The sequence below is a fragment of the Alligator sinensis genome, unplaced genomic scaffold, assembly GCF_000455745.1.
Source record: "Alligator sinensis unplaced genomic scaffold, ASM45574v1 scaffold352_1, whole genome shotgun sequence".
NCBI lineage: Eukaryota > Metazoa > Chordata > Crocodylia > Alligatoridae > Alligator > Alligator sinensis.
The window spans coordinates 717,194-733,396 of NW_005842223.1; the positions used below are offsets into that span (position 1 = coordinate 717,194).

General features: G+C 39.5%; 1 protein-coding gene across 3 annotated transcripts in view; it reads left to right on the top strand.

The window, feature by feature from the left end:
- Positions 1 to 16,203, top strand: part of USP47 (ubiquitin specific peptidase 47) — a 77,978-nt gene that overhangs the window by 982 nt on the left and 60,793 nt on the right. The window contains exons 2-5 of one of the 3 annotated variants that reach the window (XM_025208156.1): positions 1,667 to 1,726; positions 8,638 to 8,841; positions 9,851 to 9,964; positions 13,039 to 13,177. In XM_025208156.1, the coding sequence (XP_025063941.1) occupies positions 1,667 to 1,726; positions 8,638 to 8,841; positions 9,851 to 9,964; positions 13,039 to 13,177 (517 nt within the window). Of the gene's footprint in view, positions 1 to 1,666; positions 1,727 to 8,637; positions 8,842 to 9,850; positions 9,965 to 13,038; positions 13,178 to 14,725; positions 14,883 to 16,203 lie in introns of those variants that run through there. The other 2 variants (XM_025208154.1, XM_025208155.1) reach the window with 2 other exon arrangements.

The window sequence follows — 16,203 nt, forward strand, 5'->3', positions numbered from 1 at the left end:
CACTCCCTCTCTCGCCATGGGGGCCTGCCCCTCATGCCTCTTCCCTCCCCCACACCCCTTCCCCTCCACAGACTTATCTACAAGGCACTTCTCTTCAAGTTGGTGGACTGCATTCCTGTACATAGGCTTTTGGACTGGTATCAGTCAATATGGCTGGTTAATAATTGGCATTTGGTATTGGCCAAGAAAATCTTTATTAGTACACCCCTAATATTTATCATTATTGGCTACACTGTCCAAAAAAAGCTGATAGCTATTAAAATTAATTTTTCTTTTATCAATGCTGATCTGATACAACACTGATATATTGCTGCACCTCTATAATTAACTCCAGAATACCTGGGCTCAGCTTTTTGCACTTTGTTAAGGATCTTATCTAGTTCCTCTGAGTGCCTCCTTGCAATAGCTGGGGCCTAGTCAATTCAGTGGTGGTTTAGAAGCCTGGAAATTGCTTTCTTCTTCATCACATATGCAGTTAAAAAGAGAACAGTTATGGTATAGCAGTGGTACTCAACCCTTTTAAACTCAAGACGCCCTTCAGAAAATGCCAGCTTTTAGCTTTGATTTGTTTGTGACGATGGACAAAATAAGAATAAATCTAACTAGGATTTCTTAGTGGCAAAGAACTTAGAAAGGCCATAGCATGTCAGAATGTTTTTGACACTCTGAATTCCTATTTGATATTTCTGGGTTGATGTTGTTTGCACACCTAACTGCTAATATTGCACAGGACTTCTCTGGTTGAGAATAGCTGTTACAAGGCAGAGTAGGGTCTGAAGGGCCCCTCTGCACGTATCAGTTATTTACATAAAAGTTGTCTATTACAAAGTAAGCAACAGGCAAAAGTTGGGACCAGTGTTATTTGCTTGAGTCAGCTGTTCTTTTGTATGGTATGCATATAGGTGGTGTACAGTTTGATTTAAATTAAAATATAGTTCACCAAAAAGGCAGCAAAATGGTCATAGGCATGGGGTTATTTCATTGTTGTATGATTTAATACCAGTCTTATTTTGTTCTGTTTTTCAAATATTATACTGTATAATCTTTTTCCTAAACAAGCTCTGATTAGGATTTTGCAAACCAATTTCAGTTAGCTGGACTTATTCTAAAAGAAATTTTCAAGGCTCTTGTGAACATTTAAAAAAGGCTAATTTGATGACATTAACAGAGTGATTATCTGTACTTTACAAGGTTGATTTGGTGATTGTAAAATAGAGCAGAGTTGTTTACTGGTGTTCAGTGAGAAAATACATACTTGATCTTTTGCCTCTTCATAACATATCATTCCACTTAATATTATTTTAAATTTGATTACTGAGGCAGTGATATATTAAAGGATTTTCCCACTCGTATATTTTTGTTCCATGTGCTGTGTGCTATATTAAATGATTCCTCGTCACTGGTTTAAGTCTGTTTCTATTCAGTCTGCAAAGTTGTACATCTTTGGAAATGAGTCCAAATTTTCTGGCAATGCAGAACTTGCCTTAGAATTATTATACTAGATTGGAAAATGGCATTTAAAATATAAAAAAAAAAAAATAGATATATAATATATAGTGAGGGGTTAATATTCCGCAATGGCCTCCTCACCGAATGAGTTTTTCCTCTACAAGGAAAACATCTTTCATAATTATAATTTGTTAATTTTGTTTTTTATATACCATAGGATATGTTTTGGAGTTGCAGACAGAGTATCTTTGATGAAATGAAGAAGAAATTTTCACAGGTAGACAGCTGAAGCCACCTTTTTAAAGTGATAACCAAGATACTTAGTAACAGCATGGTACACTTGTTTTTGTTTACTTGTTAATATAAGCATGAATTCCTTAAATTCTTTCTGCATGTTTTTGAATTTCAAAAAATATTCTTTACATGCAGTTCTAACAATAGAAGCTTTGAAATATTCAGCTTCAAGTGTTACAATTATGAATTGTTCCTTACAAGCATTTAGCCTTGTGGGGGTTTTTAGTTCTTTTTTAACTGCAAAGAATTAAAAGCATGGCTATGATACTTTGGAACCATATAATTAATGAATGATTAAAATTTAAAAGCATGGTGTTTTATATGCTGACAATCATACAGGGTCTTACATCTATCAGAACCATTTGGAAATGTATGGCCCTAAATGTTGACTTTACAATGTACTTATCAACAAGCCAGAAGCGTATACTTAGATTGCTGTGTCGAGGAAGTGAACAGCCTTCAACAGCCTGCATAAGTACTTGTCTTGAATAAATTACCAAGTGCTTTTCTATATGGTTAGAACATCAGTTTGGGATCAGTAAATAGCATGCTGAGATTGTCTCTCTCCATTAGACTTTTGCTTAATCTCTTTATTAGAACAAGTTGAAAGTGCAAGCACTCAATGTTAGCCTTAGCTGAATCAGTTTGCTGTTCTAGCCATGTAATATACCTGTTCAATCTAGTAGCTTGCATATACCAATGAGAGATGGCTTAACAGCTGCCCAGTTGGGAAACCTGTATTTCACCAACTGAAAGTCCCCTTCACCTGTGTCACTAATGTTTCTTCCTGGTAACTCTGCACCCCCAGCTATCTCCAGTGCCTCTGGCTTGAATACTGTGCTAACAAACCAATTGTGCTTTGTTACTTGCAACTCCTGAAGTGAATTACTAGCCCACTGGCAAAGATAGTGGGAAAGAAGATGATTCGTGAGTGGAAATATACAGCCAGGTAGGCCTTTCTGAGAGAGTTACTTTGTTGGGCATAAAAAGGAGGGACAAAAGGGGGACTCGGTACTAGTGGCCTATACAGTAGAAGGACTAGGCTGACACTTCCTGGGAACATGATCAGTTTTAGCTGTGTTGCAGCACTACCTCAAAATGGACTGAAATGGAATCCAAGTTGGCTTATCTTTTTTAGGTATAACTATTAATACCATAAACTGTTTCTTGCCTTTTTCTTTTCGTAGAAGTGGGAGTTAATTGAATTACATTACATGCTTCCTGCTTTATTCCAGGGAACTAGGTTACAGAGCAGAGCCAGATCCAAGTCCAGCCTATAGCTAAGGAGCAGGGAAATCAGAAGGGGAGGTTGGGTTGCTTTGTGAACATCTGTCACAAGACCCAGCAAGTCAAAAAATGAGCTGCTAAAGTAGGCCGAATAACTTGTACTTCTCCCGTGACTCACTTAGCCATGAGAGAGAGGTGAAAGAAAGAAGCCTAACTACTTGAATAGTGTGACAGCCAAGGCCCACCAAGTAGATGCAGAAAATGTAGTGGATAAAACCCATCCTAAAAAAACCTGTCGTGAATCAGAGCAGCCGCCGGCAGCCGCCTGACACACACCGGAGTGTTTAGATTTAGAGCTCGGCAGGCGGGTAGTGATGGATGGAGTGGAATTAACCAGGCACAGACACGTGTAGGTTACAGGAGTTTGTTTACTTACGTCGCCTAGATAGTGATGGACGACGCAGGCGAGCCTTTGTTCCGTTACAGCTTCGGTTATAGAGTTGAGTATACGCATATAACTTCGGTTACAGAGTCGAGTACACGCACGCAGTTAGGTTATAACGAGATAATGACGGACGTGGCGCCGGGAACGAACGGTCGAGCTTGCAAGACTTTCTACGTCAATATTTTACACTGACGGGGTGATTGATTGGGAATTGATCAATTTCCCAATTCTCTGGTGACAAGCACAGGTGTTTCCTGTGAGATCCCCAGAGCTCTCCAACTTGGGTGGAAACCGTTAAACTATTTATAGGCAGAGGTTTTTGACAGAGATGCCCAATCGTGAACCGTTATATGGAATCTTTAATTTTTTGGCAGGTGGCAGCTCTTTGTCTCCTCAAGTTACAAGGTAGTGGGTTAGGTTTCTCTACCTGTTACGTGTGTGCTACGTGTGAGGAGCTTAAGCTTATTTTTGGACCAATTATATATAGTTTCCCCTAGCATTTTATTTCAGCTGACCAATGATCTGCAGTACACCACCAGCGTTTTGTTTCAAGGAATTTCTTGGCAGGGAAGTCTTTTAACCCTTAATTGGGAAAATGAGGATGATTTGGATGGTATCTCTTGCTCAGTGGCACGGGCACAATTTAATTGGGTTGTGACAAAAACAAACAACTTACTGAAATTCCTAAAATCTAATGTTTGTATTGCAGATAAAGGCCATAATTGGGACATAGAGTCAGAATGAGAAATGGTGAAAGAATACATTAATGCTGTATAACAGTTTGGTCCTAATGTATGGCAGGGTAACTGGGAGTCCTGCAGTTTCAGGCACTCAGAGATGTGAACCTCTCCCCAGGAAAATGTTTGGTACACTGCTTCTGTTGTTAGCATGTGTATCCTCCATACTTTTTTTGTGTTGTGTAACCATTTGTATGGAAATAGGTTTTTGGGGGTTGTTTTTTTTTTAAATCAGGTTTTACCTGTGAGTATCTTCTCCGGCAGGTTTTAAGTCCTGGGTGACCATTTTAACAGTCGTTTGCTAATGGCATCTTTATCAAACAAAAGTGCTGATGACTCAGTATGGAGGTTGCTTTTTGAGGATACTATGCTTTTTCATAGTGAACAGAGATTTTTTTGGTGTCTTGATGTGTAGTCCTCAGGTGGAATTCACTTACACTTCCCATACATTCCAAGTTCAGGAGGCTGGTTACCTAACTCAGGCCTCATTCTTCATATGGTCTGTGGTTTATTAGGACTGATTCTTTTATATTTTGGAATTGAAATCCTAGAAATCATTTTGAGCAGATTGATTTTTGTGTTCAGTAGCTCTTTGGCTTCCTAATTCTTAAATAGTACCTGTTCTGACACTGGAAAATACACTTCTCTTTGGAGAGTGATGTACTGGTGCTGTAGTACTTGAGCTCAATATGTGTGCCTGGGCCAAAGTTACTCACCTTCTCATTTTAATAATATTTATACAGTGTACTTTCATCCCACCTCTCCTTAAGCTCTATGTCAAAGAGAAAGGACAGTTCCCAGCCCCCATTCTTCAGTTCTTCTTGAAAGCCATTGCCTTGAAATGTAGTGCTCTGTCAGTTGGCAGTTTGAGGCTTGCAACCATGGTAAAATTCTTTTTTCGAGATCTGCTACCCATTTTTTGTTTGGTATTCTTCAGAATATTATTCTGGTTTTGTTTTTATTTATTTTTAAAGCAAAACAAAAGCAGAAAAAAACCCCAAACTCAAACCTTATATCTGACATTTTATCTGCACCACAACATGCCATTCGGGGACATTGTACTTGTCTGCTTTTGCTTTCTTTTTGTTTTTTTCTTTTCTCTCTCGCTCTTTTTGCATTTGGCCAATAGAGAGCAACAGCTTGTGCCTGATATCCTGTTTTTTTCCTAGACACTGGGAGTTGAGATATGCCTGTCGTTAGCTAGAGAGAGGTAGTGTACTTGTAATGTTCTGGATTCTATAGATTACTTGAGAGAGTCCTGCGTTCCTAGAAAATGCTCCATGGACAGCCTTTACACCTGGGCCCAGAAAGGAGAATGACACTAAGCTGCGACTCTTTGCTTGGCAAATCAGTGAGATCCTCCTTCCATCATGATTCTCAAGGGTGCTCTAGGTCTCACAATACTGGCTTCATGTTTTCTTGTTTTGTTCTTTCACAACTTTAAGCTTAAGTAGCAGCCTCATGAGATTGTAACGAGCATCCGGTTTCAGAACCCACTCTAGCTGATGTTGAAGCTCACGGAGACTCGGATACTGATATTCCAATACTGTTATTCCAGTGCAGCTTCATTGATTACCTTCTGTTGGTTCATGCGAAAGATCATAATGCATATGTTAATGACTTCCTTGGTTTACAGATGGGACTAGCCTGATGGCTGCTGTACTGACTCCCACTAAAGATCATCTTGAAGGGAACCACAGTCTTGGGGTATCTACCCCATGCATTGAAGTTTCCTTGGTTAGTCTGTGTCCATTACAGCGCCATCCTTGCGTTTAGAAGTGATGCTGTCTAACCTGTTAAAGGTCTGCCAGTATTCAGATTCCTGTCTTCTGATCTAGCTCCTGTGAGTTCTACAGAACTTGGCTTGTCAGTCTTTTTTTTCCAGTTCTGATTGCCCATTAAGTCTGTGGTTTCCACTTAATGGTCCAGAAGGCTCTAGGGGACTCTTGTAGCTGTGTCCCCTTCACTTATGTACAGAATCATTTCTTTCTGCCAGTTTGGTCATAGGATCTGATGAAGTAGGTGGTTGCCTATGAAATTTCATGCTTCTTTGAAGATAGATACCACCCTGCCCTACATTCTGCCTTCAGATTAACATAGCTGTTCACTTCAGTCTGCATATGCTGAAGGACTTCAGAACCAGTTTATGCCCTCGAAGTGTCTCTTCAGTTTCAAAAAAGGAGGCATAAATACTACCATATCATCTCGCATACACATCAACTCCTCCCCCACCCCTCTTCTCCCCAGTGCAGAAGTTGTTGCATTACTGTTCAGGCAGCTAAGGGGAATCAATTGACTTAATAGATCATTGTTCTTCACTCCAGCAGTGTTAACCATTGTCTGTCCTTTTTAATGGTCTTGATATTCCACTAATCAACCTAACCTTTCTTACTGCAGTTTTACTGGCTGCTGGCTGCTCCTGGTCTCTCTCCGATTCTACAGCCTTTAGAGACTAGCTGTTTACAGAAACAGAACCACCTCATGGAGACTGGTCTTCAGCAGCAGCTTGGGTTTCAGCTAGAGTTCAGTGAGAGGGAGGGTGAATCAGGTGAAGATGAGGCTCAATTCTTCCTCTATACAGTCATAACTTGGAAAAAATGTGTTCATTCTGTCTTTGAAAAACAAGGGGCCTATAATATTCTTGGGCATGTTTAAGTGAGAAAGTATGGTATTTTGAGTTCTGCTTTGCAATAGTTCTTGGCTGCATCATGGCTGAAACTTCTGAATGAAACTTTCGGGTATTTTATTTCTCTTTGTACTCAAAAATTCTAACCATTTCTCATTCTATGTCAACTGGATTGGGCTCTGGTATATAGGTCACCAAAAGCAGTTTAATTGTTAAAAGAAAGGCATATAGCAGAATTTATTAAGTCATTTATGTGATCTATAGCCATTTACCATTCACTGTGTGCATATATATTACCTAAAAGACATTTGTAGGGGGTGTTAGTAATGGTAGAGGTGCAGTTTTGTTCTTTCATGTTAATATTAAAGATGCACAACTTTTCTTTAATGCATTATAAATACTTATTCTTGGTAAATATACCTGAGACTATCTAAACTCGCACCTTACAGTAGCATGTTTCGTAATTTGTACAAAATGGTTTTTTTCCCATTTCTCAGGGATGTTACAGTATCAGTGGTGTTCTCAATTATTTGCATTTTTTTAGGAAACAATTCTACACATATACCATATTTACTCAAATCTGAGATATGGTTTGTTGGGTTTTTTTTCCTTCAGTCATCATGGGGGGAAAAAGACCCTTGTCTTAGTCGTGTACAAAATAGGGGAGGGAGCAGGTGGGTGCCACAGCTTTGATTCTAACCCTGAGCTTGGATTAGGGCCAGAGTCAGAACCAAAGCAGCGTCTCCCCCCCCCCCCCCGCTGGCCTTCGGCCGGTTGTGGTCCCCCCGCTTGCCTTCTGCAGATTGTGCCTCCCCCTTTCCTCTCTTCCCCATCCCTTACTGTCAGGTGTAGCTCAGCCCCAGCTGGGACTGAGGGTGGGTTTCCCCCTGGATATGGAGCAGGTGGAATCTGTCTCCCTTCCCAACCCAGTCAGCAGTGCCAACACTGCTACATGGCCTGGCAAGAGCTGAGCTTTTCCACGTGCTGTGGTCGGGGAGAGAACAGAGCCTAAGCAGCATCTGACAGGAAGTGGGGAAAAGGGGCAGAAATTTTGGGTAGTAAAGGGGGAGGGGCAGAGCTGTGGGGAGCTGGGGATGTGGGGATGCAGGTGGTGAGGGGGCAGGAAGTCTGCAGGGGGAAGAAGTGGGAGACAGAGGGCAAGGGGGCCACCTAACCCCCACAGTCGCTATTTTCCCTGCTGTAGTAGTGGGAGGGAAATTAATTTATGACAACCCTCTGATAATTAGCTTCTATACCTGGAAAATTATAACATTTATAAATGTTTTGTATATGGGGCCTAATTATTGGGGTTTAATTTAAATTCAGGGTCAATTTATGTTGAGTAAATATGATACAACACTATGATCTCTTGTGTTAGCTACACATAATCCAAGCTGATTGACTGAACAATGTACTCTAGATGCGCTATTCTTGATTTTATTTTCTGTTTAATATTTATAAAGACTTATAATGGGTTTATTTTTGTAATATGCTTAATTTCTAATACTCAGACCTCTCATCGGATCTTCTGAATTTCTGATGATTAATACTTAGTATTTAAAATCACACGTATATAAATTGAAAAGGAAACACTCGCTAGGAGGTTCTGGGGAGCCAGAGAGACACTCTACAGTTAATACAACTGTCATGATGATTGGTAGTTCAAAAGGACCTCCACAATTCAGTGCCACTGAATTTAACATTGAGTTAGCTTTCCATGTTTCGAAGACAAAGTTTTTAGACACAAAGTTATATTTAAAATTGTATTATACTGCTTTTATGTGCTTTTCCAGTGGGTAGATTCTGAAAACAGTTGTTTTTGACCTAACCACTTGAATTTTTGCCTGCTTTCTTTTCAGATAGAAAGTGCTGCTGATGAACCCAGAGTGCTCTGTATAATACAAGATACTACAAATTCTAAGACAGTAAATGAGCGTGTTACTTTAAACCTGCCAGCTTCCACTTCACTGAGAAGGCTGTTTGAGGATGTAGCCTCTAAAGTGGGCTATGTTAATGGAACTTTTGATTTAGTTTGGGGAAATGGAATCAATGTTGCTGATATGGTAATGGCAAAAAAATTGCCCATTTTCTTTAATTTTTAGATGCTGAAATTTTGTTTTGTTTTATCAGATTGTTATTTGCAAAGCAGAATTTTTTTGAATTTTTCTTTTGTGTCCACATAGTTAATGACATTACTTGAATTGAATCCTGAATTTTTGCTTTTTTATTTAGACTGTTTTCAAAGTATCTTCAAGAAGATTCACTTGTTGAATCACTTAATGAATTCTTAATATGCCATTCCGTTAAATCTCCTGCCAGCACCTATCATCAGTATCTATTTTGTAATTAAAAACCCCTCAAATATTTCAATTTAAGAGCCTTTCCTCAATTTATAGCGCCCACATGGCTTCTAGAATGAATATTCAGATGTTTAAAAGATTAATTTTTAGAAACATTTCTGCAGTGCAGAATATTAGCAGCAACTTGCTTTGCAATGAGATGCTCTGACTCTTGTACCTGTTTATGATACAAAAGAATTATAATTTAAAATATATATTAGATGTGTTTTTTTTTTATTGGACCAAATCTCCCAGTGTTAGTTTTAGCTGTGTCACTGATTACATAGAAACTATCTGAATGCTTTAGACAAAAATAGGCATTGGAATTGATGTAAATCAATTTACTTGCTTTTTTAAAGCAGAGATAGCTGTTGAGACCCATTTTTCAGATGTTTCTGCATGCTAAAACTTTTGTTAACTGCCTTTGTGGTCAGCTCAATTTACTAATTGGGTTCTAAAATCAAACATCTAGAGCAGAGGTTTGGGTGCTGAGTACTGACAGTTTGCAAATAGTATTAAAATATTTAATAGGATTCGATTTTGTCTGTTGTTTTTCTTAAATCTTTAATTTTCCAAATGTTACCAATATTAAAAGCTACTTATTTTATATGGAGCAAAATTATACCTTCATTTTTGTTATAAAAGAAGATACTAGAAAAATTCTTTTGAATGTTATTGGTTAGGTATTAATGTGCTTGTGTGGGGAAACAACAACTTTGTTTTCTTTTTACAGACTCCATTAGAACAAAGCAGTGATAAATCTATTCTTGATGCTGGTTTTGAACCAGGAAAAAAGAATTTTCTCCACTTGACAGACAAAGATGGTGAACAGCCTCATATAATGTCGGTAAGCAAGAACTTGAGTATTCAGAATAAAATTGGATGTCTGCCACAGCAGCGTTTGAAAATGTCTGCCTCTTGTGCTTGGTGCTTAGGGAGATGTAAAATTTACAGCTATGTTTTGAGTCAGAGCAGATTTGTGGCATGCAGTTTCCCTTGCAACTCTGTTTAGCTTAGCCCAGTGATGCCCAACCTTTTGGCTCTGAGAGTCAGATTATGGTACAGGGAGGGTCTAAGAGTTATATCCAGCACATGCTGGATTGGGCCTCCATGCCACACGCCATACAATGTTTGCAGCCCCAGCTCCACAAATGCTGGATTGGGCCCCACTGTTCCAACCCTGTCCCTGGCTCCTCACATTCTGGTAGGATCCCTTGCTCAGGGTCAGGTTATCTGGCTTTCAGAGCTTTGAAATTTTGGCAGTGGGGGAGCAGTGGCAGCATTAATTGCCAGTTTCTTCCTCTTCCTCCTTCCAAGTTTCTAGACCCTTAAAGAGCCCCTTGGGCTGGATCTGGCCCATGAGTTGAGCATCCCTGGCTAGCCTAGTCTTAGCCTGCAAAACCTGTCCTGTGTAAGTATCATAAAATCAGTTTGGCAACAAAGTCAATATAAATGTATTTAGCATGAGACTATCAAACTTGCGGTTTTTTATGACCATAGTCAAAAGTTGAATCCAAATTGGAGAGGGTTTTTTTTCCTCTTTTGGAAGGAAATTAGGTGGTTTTGGAAGTATTCAGTTTATTGGACAATGGTCTTAAATTATTTTTGTACCTGAGTGTACATATTCTGAAAGCATGGGATGAATACATTTTAAGTTTTTAGCTACATACAGTAATTTCCCCATGATTTAAGTATTTTGTTTAAAGTATGCACACGGACACACAGAAGTACAAGACTTAAACTTTAAACATACACAGACAATTAAAAGCTCTGATTGAAGTTGTCATGCACAATTTCACCTTGAGCTTCAGTACAAGAAGGACTGGAAGGGACCACATGAGCAGGGATCCTGGTTTTCTATGATAAAAAAAAAATCCCCAATTTTCAGATGTAAAGTAGTAACCCAAAATCCACATTTTTTCCATGATTAAAATGAAACGCTATGGGATGGAGATATCGCCTGTGCAAAGTGGCAAGTAATCACTTCAGATTCGTCTGATTCGGAAGGTAGTGATTTGATTTGGAGATTCAAATCACTGTCCCAATTTGATTCGGCTGAATCGGATCCGAAAGATTCAGCGCCACTGTGGAGATTTGGCCATAGACTAAACAGGCAGGGGGGAGGGGGGAGGAAAGGGGCATGGGAAAGGGAGGGATTGAGGCTGGAGCAAGCTGCCCAGCCAAAGCAGGGGGGTGGGATGCGGGCGCGGCAGTGCTGGGAGTGGGGCAGCTTGCCCAGCTGGCGCAGAGGGGAGGGTGCAATGCAGGCATGGCTTGCTCTGGGTGGCAGCAGGACATAGCCCCCACTCCCAGCACTGCCGGAATGATGTGGGATGTGGGCACGGCAGTGCTGGGAGCGGGGGCTATGCTCTGCTGCTGCTTGCCCCCTTCCTCTGGGAGTAAGCCATGCCCACATCCCTCCCCCACAGCCCAGCTGGGCAAGCAGCAGCAGGGCAGAGCTCCCACTCCAAGCACTGCCGTACCCACATCACGCACCCCTCTGCCTCCCTCCCTGAGTAACGCGCCCCCCCACTCTGGCTGTGCAGCTTGTCCTCGCCCCAATTCCGCCTTCCCCCAACCCCAACAGATTTATCCGCTGGAGGCAGTTGCATGCTTGTTTAGTCTATGGACAAATCTTTTCTGATACTTTTCTGAATCGATTTGAATGCTTCGAATCAATCTGGAGCTTTTAATTTGTCTCCAGTTAGATTCGAATTCAGAGATTTGGTCCCTGAATTGGGCCGAATCTCCTCTGAATCGAATTGGCTACTGAAGCTTTACACAGTCCTAATATCTATATATAGTGGTGTTTCATTTTAATAATGGAAAAACTTGGATTTTGGGTACTTTTTTTAATCCAAAAATTAGGGATTTTTTTTTTTATCAGAGAAAACCAGGATTCCTGCTCATGAGGTCATCTAGTTCTGCCCCCTGCAGGATCATCCTGGACTAAATCATCCCAGTCTCTCTAACCTGTTCTTGAAAATTTCCAAGGATGGAGATTCCACAGCTTCTCTAGCTAACCTGTTCTGATGCTTAATTACCATTGTAGTCAGAAAATTCTTCCTAATCTCTACTCTGAATTTCCTCTACTGCAGTTTGGGGCCCTGTTCTAGTCCTTATGCTATATAGGCTGTAGTTGTCATGGAGGTGGTTATAAATGCTTATGTTAGGTTGCCTGTAGCTTTCAATTTTGAAAGGATTTTTTTTATAAAACTCTAGCATCTTCCCCTGCTAGCAGTCTTCTCCTGGTACTAGATGCTGCATCATAGTCCTGAAGCCAAGTGGTAGGAGAAGGTGTGGTGCTGAAAATTTGGAATTTAACCCTTGCTAATGATACATAGCTAATTATTTCTCTAGCATATATATGCACACGCACACTTATTGGAGTTCATATGCAATTGCTATACAATTCTTAGGGTGTTTTTAAAGGGAAAGTGTGTGTGTGTATTTTATATAAAATATACACACACATGCATATTTTCCCTTTAAAAACACCCTAAAAATTGTATAACAATTGCATATGAACTCCAAGAATGTTTTAAATTCAAACACTTGAAAACCAGAGAATGTTAGAATTCTGGTTGCCCACGCAACTTTATTTTACCCATTTGTATGCATGTATTATAGCAATCTCTAATATCATAGTCGCATGCTGCATTCTACTATCCATCTGTCATCTTCAGGAAAGGATGGGCTTTAAAGGTGGGTGGTATGGAGATTTAGTGTTTCAGAAGCAAACGAATCTGACATTCTCTAAATTTTGTGTGCTTGACTTGAACAAAATCGAACTTTTGATATTTAAAAATGGTGTGCGTGTGTGTAAGCCCATGGTAAGACTATAAAAGTGAGTTTTAACTTGAAAAAATTGTTTGATTTTTAAATATTTTTGCCTAAAATCATTGTATACTCACATTTTAGCAGGAATCTAGTTCAACAGATGATGGTACTCAAGATAGGTTTATAGGTCCTCTTCCAAGAGAAGGCTCTGTTGGTTGTACCAGTGATTACGTTAGTCAAAACTACTCATACTCTTCAATCCTGAGTAAATCAGAGACAGGTATGTCATTGTTTTGTCTACTTTATTTTAATCTGCTTGATAAAGATAATTTAAACAGCTAATTGTTAAAAAAAATATTTAAATTGCATTAAGGATGCAGGATTTCAGTTTATTTTGAAGAGTCAGTTGCAGTTTTCAAAAAATACATTTAGATGTTAGATTAAATGCTTCATTTACAGTATCTACTCAAATAGAAGATGATCCTGATTATAAGATGACCCCAAAATAATTAGATTCTATTTATGGAAAAAATTATAAATTTGTTACAATTTTCCAGGTATAGACTCTAACTATTGGAGGTTTGACTTGAATTTGTCCCCTGCCACTGCTACAGCAGGGAAAATAAATCTGTTCGATCAGGTAGCCTTCTTAGTCTCTGCCCAACCCCTTCCCTATTTCCTTACTATCAGATGCTGCTGTCTCTGAGAACATGGAAGTGAGGGGCAAATTAGGCCATAAACCTTGAAATAAACATAATTTACTATATAGACCAATTACTGGAGGTACCCATAGACATAGTTCATCCAGAATTGATGCAGTCTACCTTTTTGAGACTGCTCCAAGTTTTAGCACTGGTACTCCATAAACACACTTTTGAGCATCACTTTGGCACCCACGTATATGTGGTACAAACTGTGCATGATACTAGTCCAAGGCCAAAGGCTTGTGACTTAGCACAGAATTCACTGGGCTGGGCCTCACCAAAGTCAACAACATTTCAAGCCATGGTGACCCTACAGCTCAGCACTGCAGTGTGTGGGGAGGGTGTACTTCAGAGAGATTTTCCCCCCCCCCCCAACAAATTCTTAATATGCCATTCCGTTAAATCTCCTGCCAGCACCTATCATCAGTATCTATTTTGTAATTAAAAACCCCTCAAATATTTCAATTTAAGAGCCTTTCCTCAATTTATAGCGCCCACATGGCTTCTAGAATGAATATTCAGATGTTTAAAAGATTAATTTTTAGAAACATTTCTGCAGTGCAGAATATTAGCAGCAACTTGCTTTGCAATGAGATGCTCTGACTCTTGTACCTGTTTATGATACAAAAGAATTATAATTTAAAATATATATTAGATGTGTTTTTTTTTTATTGGACCAAATCTCCCAGTGTTAGTTTTAGCTGTGTCACTGATTACATAGAAACTATCTGAATGCTTTAGACAAAAATAGGCATTGGAATTGATGTAAATCAATTTACTTGCTTTTTTAAAGCAGAGATAGCTGTTGAGACCCATTTTTCAGATGTTTCTGCATGCTAAAACTTTTGTTAACTGCCTTTGTGGTCAGCTCAATTTACTAATTGGGTTCTAAAATCAAACATCTAGAGCAGAGGTTTGGGTGCTGAGTACTGACAGTTTGCAAATAGTATTAAAATATTTAATAGGATTCGATTTTGTCTGTTGTTTTTCTTAAATCTTTAATTTTCCAAATGTTACCAATATTAAAAGCTACTTATTTTATATGGAGCAAAATTATACCTTCATTTTTGTTATAAAAGAAGATACTAGAAAAATTCTTTTGAATGTTATTGGTTAGGTATTAATGTGCTTGTGTGGGGAAACAACAACTTTGTTTTCTTTTTACAGACTCCATTAGAACAAAGCAGTGATAAATCTATTCTTGATGCTGGTTTTGAACCAGGAAAAAAGAATTTTCTCCACTTGACAGACAAAGATGGTGAACAGCCTCATATAATGTCGGTAAGCAAGAACTTGAGTATTCAGAATAAAATTGGATGTCTGCCACAGCAGCGTTTGAAAATGTCTGCCTCTTGTGCTTGGTGCTTAGGGAGATGTAAAATTTACAGCTATGTTTTGAGTCAGAGCAGATTTGTGGCATGCAGTTTCCCTTGCAACTCTGTTTAGCTTAGCCCAGTGATGCCCAACCTTTTGGCTCTGAGAGTCAGATTATGGTACAGGGAGGGTCTAAGAGTTATATCCAGCACATGCTGGATTGGGCCTCCATGCCACACGCCATACAATGTTTGCAGCCCCAGCTCCACAAATGCTGGATTGGGCCCCACTGTTCCAACCCTGTCCCTGGCTCCTCACATTCTGGTAGGATCCCTTGCTCAGGGTCAGGTTATCTGGCTTTCAGAGCTTTGAAATTTTGGCAGTGGGGGAGCAGTGGCAGCATTAATTGCCAGTTTCTTCCTCTTCCTCCTTCCAAGTTTCTAGACCCTTAAAGAGCCCCTTGGGCTGGATCTGGCCCATGAGTTGAGCATCCCTGGCTAGCCTAGTCTTAGCCTGCAAAACCTGTCCTGTGTAAGTATCATAAAATCAGTTTGGCAACAAAGTCAATATAAATGTATTTAGCATGAGACTATCAAACTTGCGGTTTTTTATGACCATAGTCAAAAGTTGAATCCAAATTGGAGAGGGTTTTTTTTCCTCTTTTGGAAGGAAATTAGGTGGTTTTGGAAGTATTCAGTTTATTGGACAATGGTCTTAAATTATTTTTGTACCTGCGTGTACATATTCTGAAAGCATGGGATGAATACATTTTAAGTTTTTAGCTACATACAGTAATTTCCCCATGATTTAAGTATTTTGTTTAAAGTATGCACACGGACACACAGAAGTACAAGACTTAAACTTTAAACATACACAGACAATTAAAAGCTCTGATTGAAGTTGTCATGCACAATTTCACCTTGAGCTTCAGTACAAGAAGGACTGGAAGGGACCACATGAGCAGGGATCCTGGTTTTCTATGATAAAAAAAAAATCCCCAATTTTCAGATGTAAAGTAGTAACCCAAAATCCACATTTTTTCCATGATTAAAATGAAACGCTATGGGATGGAGATATCGCCTGTGCAAAGTGGCAAGTAATCACTTCAGATTCGTCTGATTCGGAAGGTAGTGATTTGATTTGGAGATTCAAATCACTGTCCCAATTTGATTCGGCTGAATCGGATCCGAAAGATTCAGCGCCACTGTGGAGATTTGGCCATAGACTAAACAGGCAGCTGACACAGCTGCCTCCAGCTGGGAAGTCTGTTGGGGAGGGGGGAGGAAAG